The sequence below is a fragment of the Camponotus floridanus genome, unplaced genomic scaffold (assembly GCF_003227725.1).
Source record: "Camponotus floridanus strain SB8 unplaced genomic scaffold, Cflo_v7.5 scaffold9, whole genome shotgun sequence".
Taxonomy (NCBI): domain Eukaryota; kingdom Metazoa; phylum Arthropoda; class Insecta; order Hymenoptera; family Formicidae; genus Camponotus; species Camponotus floridanus.
The window spans coordinates 1771334-1788194 of record NW_020229860.1 but is presented as its reverse complement, the minus strand read 5'-3'; the positions used below and the strand labels follow the sequence as shown (position 1 = coordinate 1788194).

At 30.8% G+C, this 16861-nt stretch overlaps 3 protein-coding genes across 5 annotated transcripts; 1 reads left to right on the top strand and 2 right to left on the bottom strand.

The window, feature by feature from the left end:
* Nucleotides 1-451: 451 nt before the first annotated feature.
* On the bottom strand, nucleotides 452-2712 carry LOC105259245 (isopentenyl-diphosphate Delta-isomerase 1). 3 transcript variants are annotated; one of them, XM_011271079.3, is made up of 3 exons: nucleotides 2624-2712; nucleotides 1591-1917; nucleotides 452-1079 (listed from the first exon to the last, which is right to left on the bottom strand). In XM_011271079.3, the coding sequence occupies exons 2-3, from the start codon at nucleotides 1870-1872 to the stop codon at nucleotides 621-623; spliced, it is 741 nt and encodes a 246-aa protein (XP_011269381.1). In that variant the 5' UTR covers nucleotides 1873-1917; nucleotides 2624-2712; the 3' UTR covers nucleotides 452-620. The 3 variants fall into 3 exon arrangements, with proteins under 3 accessions (XP_011269381.1, XP_011269379.1, XP_011269380.1); XM_011271077.3 differs by having other exon boundaries at nucleotides 2104-2694; XM_011271078.3 differs by having other exon boundaries at nucleotides 2469-2694.
* Nucleotides 2713-2950: 238 nt separating this feature from the next.
* Nucleotides 2951-8168, top strand: LOC105259347 (ras GTPase-activating protein 1). The gene is made up of 15 exons (XM_025414820.1): nucleotides 2951-3209; nucleotides 3650-3831; nucleotides 3969-4150; nucleotides 4461-4858; nucleotides 4960-5105; nucleotides 5180-5513; nucleotides 5705-6048; nucleotides 6132-6323; nucleotides 6442-6591; nucleotides 6669-6717; nucleotides 6785-7003; nucleotides 7087-7319; nucleotides 7421-7562; nucleotides 7716-7853; nucleotides 8083-8168. The coding sequence occupies exons 1-15, from the start codon at nucleotides 3162-3164 to the stop codon at nucleotides 8158-8160; spliced, it is 2835 nt and encodes a 944-aa protein (XP_025270605.1). The 5' UTR covers nucleotides 2951-3161; the 3' UTR covers nucleotides 8161-8168.
* Nucleotides 8169-10749: 2581 nt separating this feature from the next.
* On the bottom strand, nucleotides 10750-13443 carry LOC105259246 (GTPase HRas). Its single transcript, XM_011271080.3, has 5 exons — nucleotides 13306-13443; nucleotides 12076-12263; nucleotides 11666-11809; nucleotides 11399-11605; nucleotides 10750-11244 (listed from the first exon to the last, which is right to left on the bottom strand). The coding sequence occupies exons 2-5, from the start codon at nucleotides 12202-12204 to the stop codon at nucleotides 11158-11160; spliced, it is 567 nt and encodes a 188-aa protein (XP_011269382.1). The 5' UTR covers nucleotides 12205-12263; nucleotides 13306-13443; the 3' UTR covers nucleotides 10750-11157.
* Between the last annotated feature and the right edge of the window lie 3418 nt (nucleotides 13444-16861).

Below are 16861 nucleotides of genomic sequence, written 5' to 3'. Positions count from 1 at the left end.
TAGTATAATATTGTATATAATATGATATATAGTATATATTGCGCTTGTTAAGTATTATAAACTTGTAATTCATGATTTAAAAATATATGATGAATTAATAACAAGAATACAAAATATAAATAATGAGAATAAAAGTCAATTAGTTAGGATAAAATAAAAGTAAGAGACACTATAAAGAATATTAAAACAAAGAATATAAGTTACAGTAACAAATTTATTTAATTACAATTTGTCCTATAAAATATGTGCATATTCCTTTCACATCAAGAAATGTTTAAATTATGTATATTACATTTTTGTTATAAAGATGGAGAAAAGGCTAAGTTTTAAATTCTTTTTCCTTTATTTTTCTATGTACATATCTAACTTTTTTATCCTAAAAATGATTTTTTCTAGATCTGAATTATATATAATGTATATATATAGAAATTTGTATATATAAAATATTCGATTAAAAATACAGGTACGATCAGATCCCATATATTTGACATTTATTATTTTAAGCTACAAAATATTATCAGTTTGCAGAATTGCAATATATACATGAAAAAATCTTTGGTGATCAGACTTTGTGCTTTCACTTGAATCATTTTGATATTTTATATAGTATTTTAATGTAGTTATTTTAATGTAGTTATATTATCGAGATCTTGCATTTTATTTATAGTATGTAGATTGTCCCACCAATGTAATAGTTTGTATTGATACATTAGACGGAACCATGGTGTCAGTGGTATCGTAGTCTTCACAAAATTTTCAATCTCTGCTCTAGGCATCCATCGAACCTCGCTAACTTCATCAGGATTAGGATCTATAGTGATGTTATCTTTTTGCAAGAACAACACATAATCAATCTCATGTTCACCCCAACGTGTATTACTCATTGCTTCATAGTAGATTCTTGTTAAATAAAAGAATTCATGAGGTTTGATTGCATCATTAGGTATACCCAGTTCATAATGGAGTCTTCTTATTGCTGCTCTGCGTACACCCATAGCATTCTTCTCTTCCATTTCAGATGGAATTTCTGCCAATGGATGACTGCAGCAAGTATTTGTGTAATGATCTGGGAATGTTATCTAGATGTGTAACAGAAATTTGACATATAAAGATAAATTTTTTAAGCATTTATAGCCAATGTTTCCAAAAGTATGAGAAAGATTATTCTATATTAATTTAATCACATGTCAAGATAAATAAATAATTTTATTTTGAATTTTAATTTCCAATAGATATATAATGTTATATATATTAAAACTGAAGTCTATCTATTTTCACACTAATATAATCTATTAATTTTCATTAAAACTATTGAAATAAAATATTCAATAAATATTTATATCTAAACAACATGATAATTTAATAACGAGCACTAAGAGCCTACAAAACGCGGATGGCAATGCGTGAATTATTTCGAACATTAATTGTTCGCGAAACATTTTTTAAGACATATGCACATATGCCAAGTTATAGATTCTCTTGGTTTGAGACTTCTATAACTAAAAATATTTATATCATTAAAAATAAATATTTATATCATTTAAAATATTCAAGATTATCTTAAAGTATAATATAATATATAAGTCTCACCTTACTACTAGATCGTTTTTGAAGTAACAACTCTCCTTTGTTATTGAATAAAAAAACACTGAATGCTCTGTGAAGCGGTATACTTCCTTTTGCATTAATTTCATGACAAAATTCTTTTGTAGCTTCGCCGATAGGTCTATCCAATTTGTCTATAAGTATACAACGTTCCTTCAAAGCAGCTTGTTGTAATGATGCTATTTGCGCCGTTCCATAATTCTTTCCTATAGATGTTGTAATCTTGTGTATAATATTGCAAAGCTTCTTAGATCCTCCTTGTATCATGATGGCAAGTTGGAGTTAACTCTCTCACTGCTACACAGCAACTAGCTATAAGTAAACAGATACAGAGAATACTACTTTTTTTTTTAGAATGTATAATGTGCGCTAATATATTATGATTCAACCTTGCAGAATATAATTTTGTGTTTCGAAATACAAAGATAACAAAAAATTATCGTAAAAAAATTTCGAATAAATACAGGTATTATACGCGATATTCGTGCCTTTTTTTACCTAGGTAGCATTAGAAACACTGTTGAACTTTCTAATTAAAAAAGCAATTGCGTGCCAGTTCAGTATTTACTCGGAGAGTAATAATTAAAAGCAACGGACCAAGTCTACACACGTGGTTAACTATACGTTACTAAATGTCACTTGTCACCATTTTTTTCAGTCGTTCCCGTTATCGTTTACACAAGCTAATTTTTATTTGTTCTCGAAATGAATAGAAAAATTATATATGATGACACATGATATAAGTTAATACGATTGAAAAATGTGTCATTCATATGTATGTAGAAATACGTCAGACTAGACGTCAGACCGAACACGCGATCGCATTAGCATTCATGGTCATGGCCTACAGCTTCAAAACTCACAATGATTGAAAAAAATTCCATGAATGCATTCAGCATCAGGTCTATTCTCCTCAACTGACTCACTGCACTAGTTCAGAGGTTATCTTTTTTACTCTACATTGAAAAGAAAAAGATAACTTCTGCAAGTACAGCCAGTTCAGTTAAAGAGAACAGACCTCTTGATTGAATAAATTGACGTTCGTTTAGCTATTTCACCCATCAGTTTCACTATTTAGCTTCGGTAACGTCAATACATTCGCTTCGGGCATAGGTTGCGGTTAGCAAGACGCTGAAGTTGCTTTGAAGCGTTGAGTGGCCAATCAGAACGAAAGATATAAAGATTTCTTGAACCTGATTGGTCAATTAAACGCTTCAAAGCATTCTTAGCATCTCTCCTATCGTAGTCATAGACAAAAGCTTGTAAAGAGTTGTCGCTGCATAATAATACGTGTCGATCGCTGCATTACCGATCTTCATCTGCTGTCACTTGCTATCTCTTGTTCATGCATATGTCATGGTCGGCGCGTGCAATGGTATAAAATGGCTGCCGGGAAACGTCAATATATTTTATATTAACAAGAGTCTGCCTTTTTGTAAATATTCGCGCGGCGCAGGGAGACATCGCAATAAGGACTGTCGTGTAAGGCATGCCGTTCAACTGACCGGCTCGATACTCGTCCGTAATCGCGTGTATGTGAAGTGTGCGTCGACAGGATGGCGGAATTTGTACGCGGCGGACCCAGCGTGTCCAACAATGCCAAGGTAAGTACGAGGAGTATTATTCATCGTCCGTCATACGTCATTTCTTTGTTATACGGCGTTATAAAAGGAAAGCGCGATCACCGTAATGCAAACTGCTTCACGTCTTTCCAATTTAACATTTTACTTCCTTTCCGAGTTTTATCAGCGTGCTTTGTACATTTGTGACTTATCTTAATGTCTGTCGTTCGGTGTCGTCGGACCGATATCATTAATTCTTCGATTAAGCATAAAAAAAATGTGCATGCTTTATATTATATTTTTGTTTATTTTTTCAAATTGTATAGTCTAGTATAACATTTGTTGCATTAAAATGAAATTGACATTCAGTAACATGTCAAAATGGATCAAATTATTGATACATGTATATGTATAAAATAAAATTTGGTAGAAAGTAAAAATGAAAGATTGATTTCATCGGGTATATAATCATATTTTTATAGATGGAACATAGTAGTAAAGGCGGATCTCCCAGTACAGGAAGCGAAGATGGCGGTCAAAATGAATCATTAAATGCAGAGAATGAATTTGATCCCTTTCTTGAAAATATACCAGATGATATACAAGATACGGAAGAACCTGATGGTGCAAATGCTACCTTATTAACAGCACCACCAGAAAATCAGTGAGACTGAATATAATTTATCAATTTTTTGCAAATATATGATTTCTTTACGATAAAGTTGTATGTTAATGCAAGGCTGATTGCATTCACAATCATAGAACCAAGATTAAAATAGAAGCGTACAATTTTTCTTGCAGGTGGTATCATGGTAGATTAGATAGATTTACAGCAGAAGAAAGATTGTGGGATGCGAGTAAAATGGGTAGTTATCTGGTTCGTGAAAGTGATAGGAAACCTGGAAGTTATGTTTTATCTTATTTGGGGAGAACTGGAATAAATCACTTTCGAATTACAGCTGTCTGTGGAGATTATTATATTGGTAAGGATTAAGATATAATTTAACAATCCTTGGCCATACATAACAAATATTTAAAACAACTTAAAAAGAAATATATATATACTTTAATAGTTGTATATTATTTGAGAGATATTTTATTTTTGTGTGCACATGAGGTTCATTCTGAAAATTATACAAGTCAAATTTTAAGATATATTAAATTAATACATATTTATAAAATGTTTTTAATGTATAAATTAAATGACATATATAAAATTTTCTATATTTGCATTATTTTGTATGTAGAAATCCTACATAAATGGATACTTTCTACTTTGAAATAATGTTGTAGGCGGTCGCCAATTTAATAGCTTATCAGATCTAGTTGCATATTATACTCATTGTTCGGATCTGCTAAAGAGAGAAAGACTTATACACCCAACACCACCTCCTGAACCAGTAAATGATAAGAAACGAATTGTCGCGATATTGCCATATACAAAAATGCCAGATACTGATGAATTGAGCTTTCAAAAAGGTGATATATTTTTTGTGCACAATGACATGGGTGATGGGTGGTTGTGGGTCACTGCTCATAGAACTGGTGAACAGGGTTTAATATTTCGAGAATTAGTGGAGGATCTCGATGATTCAATAGATCCTAACACAGTGTTTTCCTGGTTTCATCCTAATGTCACCAAAAGCGAAGCAGTGGACATGCTGGTGAAAGCAGGACCTGGAAGTTTCCTAGTAAGCAAATAATTATACTTTTTATTTTATAAATAATATTTTCTATTTTAAAATTTTCTTGATTTTATTTATTTTTATATAAATTATATTTTCTATTATAGGTCAGACCATCGGACAATAGTCCGGGAGATTATTCACTTTTTTTCCACATAAACAATCAGATACAAAGATTCAGAATCGAAAAAAAAGGAGTAAGGTATCTAATGGGAGGTAGAACGTTTGAATGTCTTGATGCTGTTATTAACAGGTATACCTTTTGCTATTTTGACTTTGCACAGAAATAATTTTGACATAACTTTTACTTTTAATATTATATTGTAGATATCGAAAAGAACAAATTGTGGAAGGGCATACTTTAGTTCAAGCAATGGTAACTGAGCCTGATGGTAGTGTCAGAGTAAATAGAGAAATTCAACATGCCGAAAAAATATATGCGACTTTGAGAGAATGTCGAGAGCAATCGGGAGCGAAGAAAAACAAAGGAATTAAAATGCAAGGATATTTGGAAAAGAAGTCTGAGAAAAATAAAAAATGGAAAGCATTATATTTTGTGTTGTTAGTGGACGCTACCGACACACATCTTTATTTATATGACAATCCTAAAAGAACCAAACCAAAAGGTCTCATCGACTTGAGTTGTGCTTACTTATATCAGGTGAGAAATATACACTAGAACAGTATGTAATATAGTGAAACTTTAAATCCTATTAAAGTTTATAACATAAAAATAATTGCTATAATACAATTGTTATAACATGCATGATATATGTGCAATATTTCATGGGCAATGGCAAGAAATAACATTTTAAAGTAAACGCAAGATGAGTTATTAAGGTATCTTTTTAGGTCCACGAAAGTGTATTTGATAGGCCTCATTGTTTTCAATTAGTTGAACGTGCTTTACCTTGTCTGGCCACCATAACTTACTTGGCTGCCCCAAATTCCGAGAACGCATTAGATTGGATTAACGCCTTGAAACCATTATGTGTATCACAACTTACTCGTGCTCCAAAAGTTGCTCGTCTCCGTGAATTACGTTCGTTGCACTTGCATATCTTAGACGCGCATAGGCTTCCATATAAGCTAGTTCCGAGTCCATTTATTATAGTGGCTCTAAACAATGTTAAAGTTGCTCGCACGAAAGTTAAAACGGGATTACATCCACTCTGGGATGAGGAATTTATTTTAGAGTATGTATGCGCGATTTTTATACAAAATAATTACTTTATATATACAAATTTTATTCAATTGCTTTTATTAATATGCTCAACAGGGATGTACCGCCGGATGTTATGTCCTTTTCATTGACTTTATATAATAAAGGCAAGCGCAGCAAAGACACAGAGGTTGCGGAATTAACAGTTGAACTGGCGAGTTTGACTAACGGCGAAGAAATGGATGAATGGTATCCGTTATCGGGAGTTACACCTATCGGGGAATGGGGAGCATTACGTTTACGCATACGGTGAAGATAAAGAATCTTTTTTAAAACATTAACATTATTTTTTTCATATTAATACAATAATATACGTGTGTGTATATGTATGTATATGTATATATATATGTACATGTGTATTTTACAGATACAGACACGATTTAGCTATGCCTCCTGAAGAGTACAGTCCTCTTCAACAGTTATTGCTAGATCCAGAACTGCATGTTGTCAAGGCTTTAGCGGATGTATGTCATTTAGATAGAGTACCCCTGGCAAATAGTCTTCTTAGAATTTTTAGGTACAAATAATTATCTTGTATGATCATTTTTAATTATAAAAATGAATTCTAATATCATTATCAAAATAATTTTTTAGGCATGAAAGAAAAGAGGCAGATCTTCTACGATCATTGAATCAAGCAGAAGTAAGTTAGCATTTGGTTATTCAGATATAAAATATAAACACTTAATTATAAAATGCATTTTATTTAGGTTGAAAAAGAAGATGAAACACCAACATTGTTTAGAGCTGCCAGTCTTACTACTACTTTGATGGATTTATATATGAAATCCGTTTGTACTTCATTTTTAAAAGCAGCTTTACGTGATACAATTGTGAAATTAATTGAAAGTAAACAGAGCTGCGAATTAAATCCAACAAAAATGGATTCTCCAGAAGATGCTTGTAGTAATGCAGAATTTTTATTACAAGTATATAATTTTTTTGCAATTTTGTACTTTGTAGTTAGACAATTATATTAATGCATAATTTTTTGTGCTTTGTTTTGTTTTAGGTTTTGGATGAAGTTACATTGAGTATTTTCACGAGTCCCGATGCTTGTCCGAGGACTCTCAGATACATTTGTGGATGTTTACAAAGAGCAGTAGTTGCTAAGTGGCCACATGAAAGACTAGTCAGAACTCGGGTAGTCAGTGGATTTATATTTCTACGCCTTCTCTGCCCTGCCATATTAAATCCTAGATCATTTAATCTAATAGCTGAGCCACCACCTCCATCTGCTGCAAGGTATATTATACATAAATTAAAATTACATAAATGTAAGATAAAGATAAAGAGAATATCTCTCATGTTGTACTTTTTTTTTGTTTAATTTGAATTACTTATAGATCATTAGTCATGGTGGCAAAGTGTCTACAAAATCTGGCTAATTTAGTGGAATTTGGTGGAAAAGAACCATACATGGAAGTTGTAAACCCATTCATACTCAAAAATAAAGAACGAATGGTAGTGTTCCTTGACCAGTTATCTGTAAGTTTACTTTATATATTTATTTATATTATTTATTAGAGACTTTTGATTTTTATTGTTGAGTTTAAATGTTTGCATTGTATTATTCATAAAAATTTTACATTAATGTAGTAAAAAATAAAAATTTGAATTTATATAAATAAATTCATATAGAATGTTACTGAGAAGCCAGAATCAGAAGGTACAGATCCAAGAACCAAGAGCGTATCCGACACTGCAAGAGATTTGGCGACATTACATCATATTTGTGTTTCACATTTGAAGGAACTTCAGGTTTTGTCAAAGACACAGGTATGTCTATATTTTATATAATATAAACTTTATATATATATTATACATGTATATATATATATATATATATATATATATATATATATATATATATACACTTTATATATATATGTATTTTATATATATATATACCTTATTATGTAGATATTCTCTCTCAAGGCATGTGCATATAAAATACATTTAAAAATACATTATTATATGCATATAAAAATATATTTATTACTTATAGCCGACGATTAAACAATTGGTAACAGTGACTGAAATGTTGAGCAAACATAAGCAGAAATATATGGAGATGATACGGTAGTGCTAGAACCATCAGCCATGAATAATGCCAAACAATAAAACGATTTATAAAATTTGACGGATAACGTATAGTAATATTTAATAATTATAATTAAGTGATTAAACGTACAGACTGACGTGCCATATATATTACTGTATACACACTCAAGCCTACATTTACTATTTCATATGTAATTAGAAGTTAGTTTATATATATATAAATATATATATATATATATATATATATATATATATATATATATATATATAGGCTACGATCGGGAAGACGCTCTGGATGCTTTGAAACATCATTCTATCTTTATTCTCATGGAATGTAGAACAAGGATGATGTTTGACAGCATCCAGAGCGTCTTCCCGACCGCAGCCATAGTGACACACAGTAACATGACAGTGATATAGATACATACAGAATCATATAGGCATATAACAATTTTATATTTACTTAGATGCTCGAAAATAAATGCAACTTTAATCGAAATATTTCAATATTTTTAATAATTCTTAGCCCATTATCCCAAGTGTAATTAAAGTCGCGCACAATTTCTATAAAATATTTATATTGAATGTAAAATGCATATATCAAGGTAAATAAACTAAACTGATATTATTTCGATATTATTGTATATTTCAAGAACAGATATAACTTTATTATGAACATTTTGCACATATCTTAGATGGAAGATGAAATATGTTAAAGATAAGTTTATATATCTATATATGTATATCTTAATACATTTTTAAAAAATTTTAACAAATAATTGATATAATCAAACTTTACATAAAATTTTTGATTTACAAATTTTGACTGTAATATAGTTGAAACATGAATATCATTGAGTAGTATTATATATGAATGTAAATTTATTTCTACATAAAAATTCACATGTCAATGACAAAACATTGTTAGATAAAATTACAAAGTTGATTTTATGATATAATTAATGTTACAAAGTAAATAATGTGTGTACGTGAGTCATAACGATCATATAGGCAAGCATTCGATATGAATGCTACATAACAAATAGATTTTATACAAAGTTTTATTATGAAACTGAATTATATGTAATATCTCTATACTGTGTATACTTATATATACACATACACATTTCTTTTCATTAGCCAGAAATATTAATATTAAAAAATATTACATATATATGAGAATATGGAAGTTTGTAATGTTTGCATTGATTAACGAAGGATTTAACCCTTGATTGTTCCATTGTTTATAAAGCCTAGCCATCAATATTTACGTTGTATGTTAATTGTAAAAAATAAATTCATTGTATGTCGAAATTATTTTATTGTCAGGAAAAAAACTCAATTAACTTGAGTATTGTATTATTAGTGTTCGTCGTTTATATATAAAATTATGAGTATATCGTAATAAATCGTGATTAATATTTTAATGAACTATTCTATTATCTATATTATAGTGTAAGTTAGCAAATTATTAATACAGGAGAAACGTAAAAATTTATTTCTTACTATCTTAATTTTCTCCAATAGCGCAGGATGTTTATTCTGTATTTACTTTTCTTTTAAAATTTAAAGGAAAGTTATAGTTTTAAGTATATTTAGATTCTTATATAAACCTGTAGAGAAAAATACATATTTATATCCATATGCTATCAGTAATTATAGTAAAAAAAATATAGCTTTCTTGCAATAAATTCATTATCTCTAGAAATAAATGTACATTAGATGAATATTTAAGCCTTTGGTTAATAATATGTAGGTAGCACAAGAAATTAATACAAGAAAGCGATATTCTATCCAAATTTAACAATTTATGTTGCGAATTTATTTCGATATTGTTATACAACATACTCGCGTAATTTTATCCATATCTATCTCAAAAAAAGCAAGTTTCTTTAAGGATACATCTATATATTTACGCGCGTATATTCTCCTATAATTACTAAATAAAGTACTATTTATATATATATATATATATATATATATATATATATATAATATATATATAAATTGCAGACTTAATCATAACGCCTTAACTAACTTGATGTACTTAAAAATATCTAATCACAGCATATAATGAATTAAGTTTATAATATCTTTTCTGTGACTCAGAGTTTTTTTTACTGCTTTAGAATAATAATTTTATTTGCTTAGCTTTCATGATAAAAAATAACAATTGATCAAAAAACTTAATTCATAAATTATAAAACAATTTATACAGCGATTAAATTTTACTCTACTAACATATTATAATATTGCTGTTTGATTAAAATCCATAGTGCGCGACAAGTTAATAATTACAAATATCGACTAAATGTCTATAAGATAAAGAGTAATATATACATGTCACATTTTTATGCCACATGTTATCAATGGCCTCTATTTGTATTCTGTAATACAATTTTTATATTCTTTTCGGTATAAAAATGACAATAATATATTATGAGATAAATATGAGTTATCATCAAATATAATATTGGCGAATTAAGTTATAGATTTACAATTCTATAATTTTATAGGTATATGTATATGTGTATGTGTGTATATATATATGTGTATATATATATATATATATATATATATATATATATATATATATGTATACGTATATATGTGTATATATATATGTATATGTGTGTGTATAATTTTACATGTTTTTGTGCCAACATCATACATATGCAACAAAGAAAATCAACATTATTCTTTCACTCAATCAAGGGTTAAGATACTTCAATATAATGGAATTGCCTGGCAAACTGTTACAAGTAAACATTTCTTATAAAACATAAACCCATTAATAGAAACTATTATATAATTTGCTATTACATAATTTGTTCTTCTTTTCAATATATAGAAAAAATTGTGCTTGCAATTTATTACAATTTATATCGCAATTTATTCTATAAAGTAAGCTGCATATACTTGTGCACTGTGAACATAATTTAAGGCTCTTCTCATATTCTATTTTTGCGTTGTAATAAAGTTTCGAGTGAAAATATATATATTGGTGTTATCCAAGAATTTATAAAATACAGCATCGACGTTTCTTGTGTCCGCTACTACCGGGTGGTTTACCTGTACGTTCTTTATCTTTCCGTATTTCTCTGACCTGAAACGCGTGTATGATGAATTTTCGTCACTTGAAATTTTTCGCAAAAATTTCACTTGAAACATATATATATATTTAAACATTTTCATATGTAATATTATGAGTGTTGTGCCATATTAAAATGTGTGATATTAATAAGAATTTGTTTACTTACCAAAGTATAAAATGCATCATCTACACCCATTCTTGTTTTCGCTGAAGTTTCTACAAATGGCACACCATACTGTCGTGCGACTTCTCTCGCTTGGGTCATATTTACTGCCCAAGATTGTTGAAGATCGCATTTATTTCCAACTAATACCATTGGTACCTCCTCTGCATCTTTTACTCGTTTTATTTGTTCCCTATATGTTCCAATGTCCTATTAAACACATGATGCAATTATTAATCAGATAGATAAATATCTATATAATACACTTACTTCAAAACTTTTAGCAGAATTTACTGCAAAGACTAATAAGAATCCTTCTCCTGTTCTCATATACTGATCTCTCATTGCACTGTATTCCTCTTGTCCTGCTGTGTCTAAGATATCTAGAAGGCACGTTTCACCATCGATCACTACCTATATTAACAACAATATATCAATATATTTAATGAACTAAAAAGAGATACTGTACTTGTAAATTATTTTAACTTTTGAACAATGAAAGATTCTGACATGAATGGTGGTATTTGAATCCAAAAGACTCAGTCATATTATATAGTTTGTTTTATTATGACATATTGATTATGCTTGGATTAAGTTTAAATAATTCCATACAGAATGACGAGTTATTTTAAATTTTTATAAAACATTAAAGTTAGGTGTGAATAAAATAATATGCTTACTTGTTTTCTATATGAATCTTCTATGGTAGGATCATATTCGTCAACAAAATGATTTTGTATCAGTTGAATAGTAAGTGCTGATTTTCCGACACCTCCAGCTCCAACTACTACAAGCTTGTATTCCGTCATAATGCAATTTCTGTGTACAGCTTACAGGTTTTATTATTTTTTCTAAGTAGTTCCTTTATCTATAAAAATAATAGAATATATGTATATATGTATGCTATCAGTTTAAATTTTTTTATAAGATTTATATAAATATATAATATATATATATATATATAATTCATCATAGGAAATCATAATTTTTGAGAAAATTTTAATTTTACAGAAATTGAAGAAATATTGAGAGATAAATATATGATAAAATTATATCTATATCCTTTAAAATATATGTGTGAGAATATAAAGATTAGATTGAAGAGTTAATTTTATCAATTGATTATTAAATTAAATATGAACTCTATTCTCCTAAAAACCACTTCAAATATAACTGCTGCTTATGTAATTTAAAAACTTTAATCAACAGTTGTTATTATCATTCATGTTCACAACACAAGAGTAACTTTTACAACTGTACTTGTATGATCTTCTGCTAAACTTTTTTAATCTACTATCTTTTAACATGTTACAGCTAAGCAAATATCAATTTTTTTCAATGTATTAGAATTATAACTACAATTAATAACAGTATTCCTATCTTTCACAGAACACATAAATGATGTAATTTAATAAACGAAAGACCATTCACAGTAGAAACGATCTTCAAGCTATTGATAATAAAATATTGAGTGTTAACTTAGACTGTCTTCCGTTGAAAGCGAACATTGTATAATCATTGGTATTAGTCATCCAATTATTACTTAATAGAATAGAGAGATGCGCGATAGATGTTCGTTCATGCAACTTTTTCGCGATAATTTCGAAGGTGCGATGCCTTCAGCGTCGTAGACGGTTGAAAAGAAAGTGATATAAATAAAAGCGGACTCAACAACAATCATATGACGAAGGTGCGGACAGATCGATCGTAGCGTATTCGTGCGTCCTGATGATATGTGATCGTCGAACACGAGGAGGAATCATCCGACAAAGAATCCACGACAAGTCATCGACTGAGTGCTACGCGCGTTGCATCTCGGAGTAAACAGTGCACGCATCGGGAGAGATGCGAGACTGGCGAGAGGAACGGGTAGGAGGACAGGGTAGGACGGCGCATTCCCGGACACTTACCGTGATTTAAAAAATGCTCATCTCATGGATTGCACCGGGATCGCTGAAAACACTCCGCCTCGTCGTGATCCGTATCGTCAGGAATTAGTCACTGGAGATACCATCTGGAAAGGAGCATCGTCAGTGTTGCCAATGTCGCTCTCTCCCTCCCTCTGTCGTCTTCCTCCCCTTTCCCCTTCGACGACGACGACGACGACGATACGGAAATGTCGGAAAGGGTGTTGACCGTCTCGCGCGGCTCACGGACCAATTTCATAGATGGTGCGAATGTCGATGCGATTATCGCGTATTATCGTTCGTGATATGGATGTGCTTGAGGAAATTTTAATTGGCTCTAATCTTCTTTCTAGATATCGGGATCGTGTAATCAATGTGGATCTTTATGTTATTATATCTGTCGCCTATTTCTTTATTTTATACTTAGAAATGATAATAAGAGAAATGATTTCTAAGAAACATACAAGATATTTTCTTATCACTTACATCTTTTTATAAAAATCTTTTATATATATATATATATATATATATATATATATATATATATATATCTTATTGTATATATAATATAAAAATACTTTTGTCAAAAAGAAAAATGCTTCATTTATTTTTTGCAACGCTTCTATCAAACATTTCGCAATTGGTTTGATTAATATAATAATTAGATTCATATATTCCCTATATGCTTGAATCACTTATTTGTTATGGGATATTAAACTTTTGAACTTGTGTTATGGGATATTAAATTTGTGAACTTGTGTTTAAAATTAATGAAAGTAAATTTAATAAAATTGCGGCGAAAAATAAATAAGAAACTTTTACGGTTACATATATTTCAACAGTTGGTATAACTTATCAATTGCTAATAAAATAGCGTTAATAAGATCTGTATTATCAGTGGAAGTAAATACATTCTTTCCCTCGACAATTATGGTAATTATAATAAGAAAACTCATATCGAAGGCCGGTATTCATAGTCTGGTCTTACATTTAAGATCACCTTAAGAACTCATTCAACCAATCAAATAGCTACAATGCAGCTATTGATTGGTGGAATGAGAGCTTAAGATGATCTTAAATTTAAGACCAGACTATAAATACCGGCCGAAGAGACAGATTAATTTGGTAAATATATATCATGATATACTTTTACTCCAAAACTTTCCATTTTTATTAATCCTGTTTCGAGTTGAAAATCTGTTTTGTTCTTCTTCCTTTTATATCTCTCACACAGAATTAGAGTATTTATTTACATTCTCAATATATACTTTGTAGTTAATGACTGTTCAGTTCATAGTACGAAGAGATAACATCTCGTCGTTTGTCTCCTAATTTTTGCTCTTTCGAATAGCTTTTCCATTTTCTATACACTGCATATAAATTTCTTTTCATGGAATTCGCAAAAGTTCAATTATCGATATATCATCATATTGTTTATTCGTGAGTGTGCACTTCAGTTTATTTGACGTTTGCACGGTACGTTAACACACAATTAACACACTTGAATATACATCCCATGAGTAATTGGTTAATTAGTATCGGAGTGTCGTTGTGAACTAGGACGATCGTATTAATTGAGTACACGTGTGTGTGCAATAAGCTATTGCTTTATCGTATGATAGGAATTAATATCTGCATATTCTGAAAATAATCTGCCACATTGATTCGCGCCGTAAAATTCGAACGATGTCGAACGGCGGGCGCTAATTTTTTAATTACTACATTCTTAGTGTAGATTGCGCTGCGACATCGCGATTGTTGACATAAGTTGACTATCTTGTTTTTTAGAATAAACATGGTCGCGAATCTCCAGTCTACTTCTGCAGGATATAAATTTCTTTTCTTGGCATTCGCGTAAGTTCAAATTATCGATATATCATCATATTATTTATTCGTCAGTGTGTTTAATTTATTTGACGTTTGCACGGTACGTTAACAAGCGAATATACTTGACCTGCGCTCGATCTATCTCGCATCACACTTGTTTATTGTGTCGTAGCGCGAGTCAGAGTAACGTGTAATGTCAAAGGACGACCGCGGAATCGTATTAATCTCATCAGTCTTTCGCCGAGTGTCAACAAGTGAACATATCTTACATATGTAGAATAATTACAATTCGCGCCGTCAAATTCGAACGATGTCGAACGGCGGGCGCTAATTTTTTAATTACTACATTCTTAGTGTAGATTGCGCTGCGACATCGCGATTGTTGACAAAAGATGATTATCTTGTTTTTTAGAATAAACACGGTCGCGAATTTACAGTCTACTTCTGCAGGATATAAATTTCTTTTCTTGGCATTCGCGTAAGTTCAAATTATCGATACATCATCATATTATTTATTCGTGAGTGTGTTTAATTTATTTGACGTTTGCACGGTACGTTAAAAAGCGAATATACTTGATCTGCGCTCGATCTATCTCGCATCACACTTGTTTATTGTGTCGTAGCGCGAGTCAGAATGACGTGTAATGTCAAAGGACGACCGCGGAATCGTATTAATCTCATCAGTCTTTCGCCGAGTGCCAACAAATGAACATATCTTACATATGTAGGATAATTACAATTCGCGCCGTCAAATTCGAACGATGTCGAACGGCGGGCGCTAATTTTTTAATTACTACATTCTTAGTGTAGATTGCGCTGCGACATCGCGATTGTTGACAAAAGATGATTATCTTGTTTTTTAGAATAAACACGGTCGCGAATCTCCAGTCTACTTCTGCAGGATATAAATTTCTTTTCTTGGCATTCGCGTAAGTTCAAATTATCGATACATCATCATATTATTTATTCGTGAGTGTGTTTAATTTATTTGACGTTTGCACGGTACGTTAAAAAGCGAATATACTTGACCTGCGCTCGATCTATCTCGCATCACACTTGTTTATTGTGTCGTAGCGCGAGTCAGAATGACGTGTAATGTCAAAGGACGACCGCGGAATCGTATTAATCTCATCAGTCTTTCGCCGAGTGCCAACAAATGAACATATCTTACATATGTAGGATAATTATAATTCGCGCCGTCAAATTCGAACGATGTCGAACGGCGGGCGTTAATTTTTTAATTACTACATTTTTAGTGTAGATTGCGCTGCGACATCGCGATTGTTAACATAAGATGACTATCTTGTTTTTTAGAATAAACACGGTCGCGAATTTACAGTCTACTTCTGCAGGATATAAATTTCTTTTCTTGGCATTCGCGTAAGTTCAAATTATCGATATATCATCATATTATTTATTCGTCAGTGTGTTTAATTTATTTGACGTTTGCACGGTACGTTAACAAGCGAATATACTTGACCTGCGCTCGATCTATCTCGCATTACACTTGTTTATTGTGTCGTAGCGCGAGTCAGAGTAACGTGTAATGTCAAAGGACGACCGCGGAATCGTATTAATCTCATCAGTCTTTCGCCGAGTGTCAACAAGTGAACATATCTTACATATGTAGGATAATTAGAATTCGCGCCGTCAAATTCGAACGATGTCGAACGGCGGGCGTTAATTTTTTAATTACTACATTTTTAGTGTAGATTGCGCTGCGACATCGCCA